The following is an 11,315-nucleotide window of genomic DNA, read 5'->3' on the forward strand; positions in this document are numbered from 1 at the left end:
CCAGCTGCATATTCAGTGCTTCCCCCATCTTTGTCCCAGATATTACTGCCGACACTGCCTTATCACTGGAAGGCAGAGGACGACTTGACTACCATATGAGCCCAAATAAGAAGCGTGAATACATGATGAGACACATTACTAGAGGTGCCAGCCCAGGACCTCCGATTGTGGACAGCTTGGAAGTAAAGTTCAGAACAAGAAGCGAGAATGGGATTTTATTTCACATCCAGGAAAACAGCAACTTCACTACCATGAAGGTAAGATTGCAGCTAATGCTGAGTTTGATTTGATTGGTCTGCCTCTTGTACAGTGATCAAAATCATATTTTTCCATTACTCTTGCCGTTTCCTTTGTAAAATATTAGGCCTTTAACTAAGGCTAGGCATTGCGCCAACATCATTCATCTTCTCAGCAATTCCCTTGCTATTTGCCAAGGTATCAGAAGATCTTGATGGCTTTGTATCTAAGCAGTTTTGTCTAGGCTCCAAACAGTGACTGTTTTAAGGCAGAGGGAATGGTACTCATTGCCATATTTGTTATCATCATGAAGTTACAATCTACAGAGCAAATAATTTCATTATTGGCTTTTTATCTTCTGACTTTTCAGACCTTGAAACTGGACCCTCCTTAAGCTAGCAAACAGCCAAAAAGTTTACACAAATTCCTACTGATGTGGCTTGTGCTTATCAAACTAGGAAGTAAGGGATAACTTGAATTCATGAGGTTACCCACAGAGCAATGTCAATATCAAATTGTTTTTAGATATGTGGCTGAACTAATGCTTCAAATGCCATGCAGTTTTCTTTCCCAAGAGTTTATTGCTGCAGAAGTTACCTTCCTCAAGAGAAAGCAATGGTTCAGTTCCCGGCTATGACTCAGTCCATTTACTCATAACTCTAAATGAGTGCAGCAGTGGTGCTGGCAAGCTCCTTTATTGGGTTGGTGTAAGCTCCAAGTTTCCTTGACTGCTGTAACGCTTTCCAGGTTTTTTTTTTCCCTGACTTTAAAAGAAACTCATACAGAAATTCACACTTTCTAAGCTTCAGCTCCGTTGATATTGTCCACCTGCCCAGTTCCTGTGTGGATCAGAGGTACGGAGCTTTCCTGCTCTCCAGCTACTTTTAAGAAGCAAGCCTTAAGTACTTCACAGGCATACACTTATAACCTATCATTTAATAGGAAGTTTCTGCCACAGTCATATTAGCTGATAAAATGTAATTATTTTGTGTTCCAGAGGAAAACAAAGAAACAAACAAACAAAAACAAGAAGACAAACCAAACAAAAAGAAAAACAATGAATATTACCTTTTTTTTCTCTCTTAAAAAAAAAAAAAAAAAAAAAGGTAATATTCATTATACTAGCTCTGCAACCTTTAAAAATAAAAGAAAGAAAGAGAATTTTCATTCCTAGATGAAAGTCTTATTGGTGCGCTTGTGCAAACACTCTAGTTTGTTTTGGTGAAGTTATATATATAAGCAGTCACATCCCAACCCCAGCTGTTCAACTGCTAAGAACTCAAGTTTACTTGGTAACAGGTCCTTTAAGGAAGGAGGGGTAACTTCACTGAAGTGATTATTACCAGAAAGTTCTCTGATGATGGTAGTTAATAAAACAGAAGATGTTTTTCACTGTAGTTAGTACAATAAGGGTTCTGTTCCACTCATACCCAGTGTAGGTATCATGACAAGGGTGTTCTGTGGAGGTGGCCCAAGATATCAGTAAAGCTAGCCCACATGTCAGTCTCCGTGGTGTCTTAGCCTACTCCCTGTACAGTAAATAAGATTCAGTGACCTCTATTTACAACTCTTTTGCCTAGCTTCAAAACAGACATTTTCATAGCTTGATTTTTGGATATTTAAATATGCTTGTTTTTCAAGGCATAAGCATTTGGAGAAAACCTGCATGTGGTTTTAATATTAAATTATGCTAGAGAAAAGCTATAAGCTCTGTGACTACCTCCATGCCTCCACATTTTTCCTCATGTAGTTAACTGGTTTTGTTACAGCTGGGATTGGGATAAAATTAGAGAACTGGTAATAAATCAGACCCACTGAGATTGCAAGCAGCTGATTATTTAAATGATGGATGTAACCTCCCCCTAAAAAACCTCAAGCTTGGAGAAAAGAGGTCTTATTTATGATACTAAGGACTCCTTAATCCAGGAAAAATGTAAGAACTAGCAGATGAAATTAAACAATAGTCAAAATCAGAAGGAAAATGACCCTCAAAAAAAGCACAAGAAGGAAAATGGCAGTAGTCTCCTTACTACTAAAGTTCATTGTCACAGCATATTTTCTGACAACTAATGCGTATTGCAACTAATTCCGTTAGAAATAAAAAGATAAATACAGCATGCTAGAGGTGAAATTACCTGTCCTGTTTTAGCAGAAAATCTCATCTGAAATCAGATTAGATTAATATAATTGCACCTCTAAGATCTATGAATTGGATGAGTAGAGAATATGAATTATGTATTGCCCATATATGCTAACATACGCACATATCAAGTCACAGGAATAAATCAGAACATAGCTCATTTCATCAGTATCCTATACAGTGAGCTATAAATCTGTACAGGCTAATGCTCAAATTTAAAACAAGTAAGAAGCAATTTGCTCAGTAAAGGAGATTCAGAGTGTTAGTAAAGTTGGATCAACCTTGTAGTTAGAAATACGTTCACTTTAGTAGCTCATTATTTTCAGTATATCCCACTTGTCAGTTGCTCAGCCATTCAAATAAAACCTAGAAATGAGTGTTATTCAATATTGTAAGCATTGACATTTGTTTCAAATTTAGAAGTATGTTTTGCTTCAAGGAACAAAAAAGAACATTCCTTATTTTTTCCTGGTTTAAGAAGTTGTGGAACAGTCTCATCTCTGGAAGTTTTATTTTCTAAATACTTCTGATATATTATTTATAGACACTGGTCACGTGACATTTTAAAGAAATAAAGTAGCACTTCAGAATCATAAATCAGTATGGTGGGTAAATAATTATACAATTCTTCTCTTATGTGGACTTATAAGACACAGGTCTGTGTGTAATATTCTCATAAGCTTAGAGGATACTGTTTGATATAGTGTATTCCTTTGGGTTTTTGTAAAGACCCAAACACACAACAGTACTTTCTTAGAGCATAGAGACCAAATAAAATGAGCAAGCCCTTGAAAGCTTGTAAACATAAATAAATATATGTATTCCATGCAGTTAGTCTTTTCATAAATATTTTTCATTGTGGCAAATGGTGATTAATATGTTATGATAATCTGTGTGACTGCATTTCCAAATATGGGTTTTTCTTCTACCTGTGTCATAGTTTAGATGTCTGCCACCTGTATTTGCCAACAGCAAAAGCATCCTGTCTTTGAGGGGGGATCTTTATCGAAGAGTATTTAAATAGTACATTTTCAAGTAGTCCAAATTATGTTGGTTATAAGCAAACTTCATGTATATATTAACAACAGTATTTCTTGATCCAAATGGACTTTGCACAAGATGTGTTCAGTTCATGCTGCTGACAGAACGAGTGTGATTTTACAGACATATTAATGCTGATCTATATAAAGAAAGTCCTCATCTTGCATCACTAAAAAAGGGGAAATCTGGAGCTTTGAACAGTTTCTAGAAACCAGAAGAGCATTATTTTAGTCAAGGTGTGTCACCTTGCAGTTCTTCCTAGGTGAATGTTATATTTCCTGGAACAAAGCACACAAGGCTTAGAGAGCTTTCAACAAACCTGTGGCTCTGTTCGCTCCTATACAATGCTTGTGCACCTTCTACACCATGCTGTTGCACATCACAGCAAGGAACGCATAAGGGATAGGAGTGGCCTTATGATGAATATGCAAAGTAACAGAGATAAGTATGGGAGGGAATCTGCAACAAGCTGCAGAACTACCCTATGAACTGTATTTGTTATTTCTGCGTAAAGCTTGCAAGGTGGTACAGATCAGCTGACATATCCAGGTCCTATGCAGCATTTGAGAATTTTCTGGGCTTGGTTATGGATTTTTATTTTTACTTTTTTCACTCTTTTATCTTAAATGTAAAGTTTACACTAATCTCCCTCTGGGATTGCTTTATATTCAATTCATAAGAGGTTTAAAATTCTGCATCTCATGAGTGTAGCATCATCTCTTGAGGAAAAGCCAAAATGATTTCAGGGACTTCAATAGTGCATTTTTTTTCTAATAGCTCATAAGTTTAAAATCAGTTTTCTTAAGTAAACATCAAAATTCATACAAAATTAAAGACTTCACAGCCCTTTAGTAAGATTTCTAAAATAGAAATATTTTTCTGCAAATGCAATTTAGCAGAAGAACTGGTTAGGAAATTGGAATCTTGCTCAAATGCTGTCATACATTTTCCTACTGTGTCATAACTGGATGCAAGTTTTTGGGGCAAGGACAACATCTGTTTATTCTGCAAAGCATTTTCTCCACTTGCTTTGACAGAGAACGGTTTGTCTTTTACTGGTTAAAATATTTTGTCATGTGCATACCCTACTGCTAGCTTCTAAATAGGTTTTCCTCTTATGAGAGGATCCGAGGAATAAGTGGATGGCAATTGCATATTTTCTACAGATGTAGGAATGAATTTAACTGCAGCCAAGCACTAAATAGTGCATGCGTTTTTAGTACCAAACAGTTGTTCGAGAAAAATATATCCATACATTTTACTACAACAAAAGCCATGTGTTACTGTAGCTGTATTGGATAATCATAATGTTGGTTATGTGCATATGGAGGCAAAAAGTTGAGTCTGTAACTATCATTTTTAAGTTATGCATTTTGCTTTTTTTGTCTTTTTCTGGTCAGATAAGAGCTGGGAAAGTGCACTACATATCTGATGCTGGAATTGCTGGGAAAGTGGAAAGAAACATCCCAGAAGTGTACACGGCAGATGGGCAGTGGCATTCTGTACGCATTGAGAAGAATGGCTCTACCACTGTCCTGTCTGTTGACAAGACTCACAGACGAGACATTCTCCATGTCACACAAGATTTTGGTGGACTAAACGTTCTTACAATATCTTTGGGAGGTATCCCACCAAACCAGCCTTTCAAGAGCACAGTTGCAGGTAATTCATTTTTCCTTTTTATTTTCTTTTTTGAGCACTTTTGAGCAGAGAAAGGGTGTCTGGTTGCTTCAAGGTTGCAAAAAGTACTGCAATTCTATATCAGTAGCTAATACACTTCTACACTTTGCCACGAAAGCTGTAATTTGAATGGGTAAGGGTTGCAAATTTTTTTTCCCTCTAACACAAACTTGTTGTTTTCAAAAAACAGCATTCCATCTGTAGGGTCAGAATCTGGAAAATCAAGGCAAACCTACTCAGGCAAAAATTGTCTCTGTAGGGGTTTGGTAAATACCAAATAGGATTTAGTCTGTTATTAATATGATTAAAATATTTTCTGAAACTCCATCTTCTTCCTCCTTTATCCTGTTGTCAAGTAAAGGAATGCTTTTTATTTTTATTCTTTTTTTTTTCTGAACAACAGAAACTAAGGACAATAAAAAGCCACTCTGTAACCAAGAGAGTAAGGAGTAAATCAATGTTAAGAGCTGAAGCAATGTCTTACACCCTGGCAAAAGACATAAATAACATATACTTGATATTATTCTCCCAATAATAAGTAAATCAGAAGTGACTTTTTGCTAGAAACTGAGATATTCCAGACAGTGCAGGAATAGGTTTCACAAGGTTTTTATATTCAAAAGATTGTCCTGATTTCAAGAAATGTGAGCAGATAAAACAACTTTAAAGGTGTAAATTAACATTTCACACTTGTGCATTGTGAACTTGTTTGAAATGTGGTCTGAAACAATGAAAACACTGTGCTTACTTTTACCCTTTTTACACATACATTTTATGAGCAGCATCTGCATGGAAAAGCCAAAGAGGCTTTAGGAAAGCTGGAACAAAGAAAACTGAGTACATTAACTTCTCACCCACCTCCTGATGTGGCAGCAGACAAATTATGAATGTCTGGCTTCCATTAGGAATGTACAATCCAAAATCTCATGTTTGTATGATTTTTTAAATTATTATTATTATTATTATTTTTAAATACTGGCTTATATTGTGTATGGCATACCAAGGATTTACAAGGGGGAGATATAAAACTCTGCATGAACTCTGATGGTCAAAAAATATCTGGAGCAGTGTGAATGGCTGCTAAAGGCAGACAAAAACATACGCAGGTGACAATTCCAGGGCTTTGAAGCTGGTATATCCAATATTGTTTTCAAACCTGGGTAGACATGATGAAATCCCAGTTGCTGTGTATCACATCGCTGCTGAAAAGGACCACCAAGCATGAGGCAAGCTAATCCTCCATTTCGCTTGGTCTCCCACCTGAACTTAAATCCTCAATTTCCTCTTTTTTCAGGAATGTAAAAACAGGAGAAAATGAAAATATAAGTAATGCTGAAACAAAATCAGCTCTTTCAGAATACATGCATGTAATGCAGAAATTGAACACTTGCAAAACTTAGAAGGACTTTCATGTCCCTTTGCACCATATGAGTTACATCTCTCAGCAAAACATTTTTGACATAGGTTCCCAATCATGTTTCATTTCTGACATCAGAGAACATTCAAATTTTAAAATTAACATCCTTTGATGGTTATAAATTTGTAACAGAACTTCATACAACTTCAGTGTATTTGATATTTCAAGAAAGAGTCTTGATGCTTATCTCCGCATTAACTGTTTTTATGGAGATGTCCACAATTATTCATTATCTTACTATTCATAACGGACATTTTTCCATTCTATCTATATGTTTGCAGAAATTAAACCTCTAAAGCTAACAATGCGTGGGATATTTGCTCCATTTTATTGTTTCATTCAAGTGTGACTGCAGAATAGAGTAGAAGCATTTTCTTTCTCCATTTAGATTATATCACTTGTATAATATCTGATACATTTGGTCTTAAATATTGTCTTCCCATAAGCCTGGCACTATATTGGCATCTGAAGGACCATCCCTGAGGAGTTAAGGAGAAATAAATCCTTATTAAGGAGAAATAAATAGGATCCTTACAATAATTGTGCATGTTATGCCTGGGAACATAACTTACAAACAACCTTGCGTGTGCCATTTTGTCACAGCTCTTAGCAAAGGTCAGCATTAGATTACACTCTACTAAAACTCTTGCAGAAAGGAGTAAGTCTATGGAGCACAGAAAACTGTTAAACTAGCAAAAGGCCTCACACAGAACTGCACAGAGTCCAGGGATAATCCATCTCTGTGAGTTCTTACAGCTCTGAAATTCTATCACCTGACAGGGTAGCACTACAGCCAAGCTGTGGGCATTTTGGGAAGAGCTCTCCTTAGATTCAGAGGCATACAAGTTATTGCCATGAGCACCTCCTTTGTAGCACAGCAGGACGGGATACTGCGCTGAATCTCTACAGGGAACTTCAGAAAGGGGGAAACTAGAAAGAATGCAAGCAAAGGAAAATCATATCTAATGTTCTGTGGTAGGATGACCTAGCCAGATGTGAACAGGTTTCTCTACATGTGGATGATAAGAAGTTATAGAAATATGGGAGTATTAGCAATGAAAAACTTCAAGTATATTGAGTGAAATCACTAGAGGGAATATTTGTGCAAAATCATTTGAAAGACATTAAAACCATTAGAATAGATGTTTCTCTGTAGTAACCATTGGAATTTTGATTTATTTACTGAACAGTGGAGCTTTTCATATAGCTTTAATGAAATAGGACTGTAAATTGACAATTAACTGAGTTACTTTAACAATATATTTTTAGAAAATATGATGTTTCTATAAAATCTGGAGATACTCTCCTTGCTTAGTATTTTGGCGAAATGGTTACTTGATATTTTTGCAAAATAATTTTACTTCAAGGGGAAACTGTGTTACAGTAAAAATTTGAGAATGTTTGAGACTTCCTTTGATGAGCCTGTCTGTAAGGAAGGGAAAGGTAGAGGCACTAAAGTATCAATTTGCATTGCAAACCTCAGATCTAATCCACTCAGTGAGTGATAAAGCATTTTTTCATTCCATTTTATATTGTGTTTTCTTCTTGATTTGACCTTTATTGCCAATTTCCCAGCTTGTGGTACATATTTCCTAACGAGGCAGTAGTTCCCCCTCTTGTGCAGCCTATAATCCTTAAAAGCCATGTAAATTTTTCAAATTGCATTCAGGCTTTTGCATGCATTTGCCTGTTCTTACAAATTTAATGAAAGCAGTGGGAGTACAAAATGTTTTGAAGGGGTTCTAGAAAATATAGCGTGCATATTTCAGCATCTTAATTGCAGATTTGGATACATTAATTCACCTGAGAATACTTCTATTGCTTTGAAATACTAGTACTGAAGTTAAAAGCCACTGAATTCTGTTTTGACAGACTTAAAAAAATAGTAATTCTTTTTGCAAGATATATTGTTATCATTTAGATAAGTGCCATGTACATATTATCAAAGACAATTTCTTTATTCTTCATTTTAATGCACAGCTTGTGAAAATCATTTGTCTTAAAAGGTGCGGGTATGAAAGTTACATCAAAAGCTCTGGTCATAAAGAGCTTTTACTTAACCTTGTTCTGTTTAGAAATCCCAAAGTGACTGCTGCTTTCTCTCTTAGGTTTTGATGGCTGCATTTCCTACATCAAGTATGGTGGGGAGACCCTCCCCTTTGCTGGCAAGCACAGCCTGGCCACCCTTACCAAAACAGACCCCTCAGTCAAGATGGGCTGCCGTGGCCCCAACGTCTGTGCCAGCAGTCCCTGCTGGGGTGAACTTATGTGCATCAACCAGTGGTACACTTACCAGTGTGTCCCACCAGGTGCTTGTGCCTCCAACCCCTGCCAAAATGGTGGCAGCTGTGAGCCTGGGCCACAATCCAGTTTCACCTGCAGCTGCCCTGAGTCATACGTGGGACAAAGGTGTGAGATAGTGGTGGCATGCCTAGGTGTCTCTTGTGGTCCTGGTCATGTCTGCAGAGCGGGGCCCAGCAACAGCTATGTGTGCCTGCCATCCCTGCACCCTGCAGAGCTGTCTCTGCCCCTCTGGGCTGTGCCGGCAATTGTGGGTGGTTGTGCAACAGTGCTGGCGCTGCTGGTCCTCAGCCTCATTCTCTGCAACCAGTGCCGGGGGAAGAAGTCAAAGTCCCCAAAGCAGGAGAAGAAAATAAAGGAGAAGAAGAAGAAAGGGAGTGAGAATGTGGCATTTGATGACCCTGACAACATCCCGCCCTATGGTGATGACATGACAGTCAGGAAGCAGCCTGAGGGGAACCCCAAACCTGATATCATAGAAAGAGAAAACCCATATCTCATCTATGACGAGACTGACATCCCACATGTCACAGAGACCATTCCGAGTGCCCCCCTGGCTTCGCCCGAGCCCGAGATTGAGCACTATGACATTGACAATGCCAGCAGCATCGCCCCCTCAGATGCTGACATCATCCAACACTACAAGCAGTTTAGGAGCCACACACCCAAGTTCTCCATCCAGAGGCACAGCCCACTGGGCTTTGCCCGGCAGTCCCCCATGCCTCTGGGAGCCAGCAGCTTGACATACCAGCCCTCTTATGGGCAGGGCTTGAGGACAACATCTTTAAGCCACTCAGCCTGCCCTACTCCTAACCCCCTGTCTCGGCATAGCCCTGCACCTTTCTCCAAGTCATCGACTTTCTACAGGCACAGTCCAGCCCGGGAACTGCACCTCTCCATACGGGAAGGGAGCCCACTGGAGATGCACAATGATGTCTGTCAGCCCGGCATTTTCAACTATGCCACTCGACTGGGGAGGAGAAGTAAGAGTCCACAGACGATGGCAAGCCATGGTTCTCGGCCAGGTAGCCGCCTAAAGCAGCCCATCGGCCAGATTCCACTGGAGACAGCTCCTCCAGTGGGGCTGTCCATTGAAGAGGTAGAGAGACTGAACACCCCACGCCCCAGAAACCCCAGCATCTGTAGCGCTGACCATGGCCGGTCCTCTTCTGAGGAGGACTGCAGAAGGCCCCTGTCCCGGACAAGGAACCCGGCTGACGGCATTCCTGCACCCGAGTCCTCCTCTGACAGCGACTCCCACGAGTCCTTTACGTGCTCAGAGATGGAGTATGACAGGGATAAGCCCATTGCATATACCTCCAGGATGCCCAAATTATCCCAGGTCAATGAGTCTGATGCGGATGATGAGGACAACTATGGGGTGAGGCTGAAGCCCCGGCGGTACCCTGGCCGTCGTGGGGAGGGTGGGCCCGTGGGAGCACAGGCGGCTGGCACTGGGGAGAGCTCCCTGCCCATGAAGCTGGGGCAGCAGGCAGGAAGCTTCAACTGGGACAACCTCTTGAACTGGGGCCCAGGCTTCGGGCATTATGTGGATGTTTTCAAGGATTTGGCATCACTTCCCGAAAAAGCAGCAGCAGCAGCAGCAGCAGCAGCAAGTGAAGAGAACAAAGGTGGTACGACAAAGCCTGTTTCCAAGGAGGGGGAAGCAGAACAGTATGTATAGGCTTTGTCTCTGGCGTTGCCACAGTGCAAGGCCATGGAACGGTCAGACTGTTGTGTGGTTGTAGAGAAGGAAAGGTCAGCATTCGCACACCAGGCCAGTTTGGTTAGAGGAGACTTTAAAAATAATAACCATTATGCTGCTGAAAGAGACTTAAAACATTTTTAATTTAATTCTGCTTGGATGAATTTATTTCTCCTGCATGCATTGTATTTGGAAACAAGATATTTGGCATGCAGTTTTTGAAAAGGTTTCCTATTTACCATTGTTTGGTTTGTGATTCTTAAATTAATAATGCTTTGTTCTGAAAATGAGCTAATTTTTTAAATTTTTGTTTAATTTTTTTTTTTTTTTTTTTTTTTTTTTTAATTATGAAGGATGTGTATATTGTATCCAGCTACTAATGTGTTTTACGATGCAAAAAGTACTGAGGATTTAATTTTCCTTAAGAAGTGCATGGAAGAAGGATAATGAATGAAGGAATTACAGTAGCAAGTTGTCTCAGAAAATGTAGTCACTACATACCGCAGTTGCTAAAACACAAGGATTATGGAAGAAATCAGCTTGAGTAATTGCTGGCAACAGTGCTGTAAGTAGTATTCCATACAAGAGGTGCTAGAAGCAGATCAAGCTGGTCAGCACTTTAGGAGTTGTTTTCAGCTTGTTAATTTGTTTGTTGGGGCTTTTCTGTCTGCTTTTGGGGATGTTTTTTTTAAATTACTTTTTTTTTTTTTTCTTTCTTTTTTTTTTCTTTTTTTTGACAAAGTTGTGTGAGAGCTTCTGAATCTCTATGATGTATTTGGGGATGCTAAACCCTG

At 39.2% G+C, this 11,315-nt stretch overlaps 1 protein-coding gene across 1 annotated transcript in view; it reads left to right on the forward strand.

The window, feature by feature from the left end:
- FAT4 (FAT atypical cadherin 4) overlaps positions 1-10,676 on the forward strand; it is a 129,747-nt gene extending 119,071 nt beyond the window's left edge. Inside the window, 3 exon segments of the mRNA XM_072336588.1 lie at positions 40-257; positions 4,819-5,080; positions 8,624-10,676. Of these exon segments, the coding sequence (XP_072192689.1) occupies positions 40-257; positions 4,819-5,080; positions 8,624-10,500 (2,357 nt within the window). The 3' untranslated portion in view covers positions 10,501-10,676.
- The last annotated feature ends 639 nt before the right edge of the window (positions 10,677-11,315 follow it).

This window comes from Excalfactoria chinensis, chromosome 4 (genome assembly GCF_039878825.1).
Source record: "Excalfactoria chinensis isolate bCotChi1 chromosome 4, bCotChi1.hap2, whole genome shotgun sequence".
NCBI lineage: Eukaryota > Metazoa > Chordata > Aves > Galliformes > Phasianidae > Excalfactoria > Excalfactoria chinensis.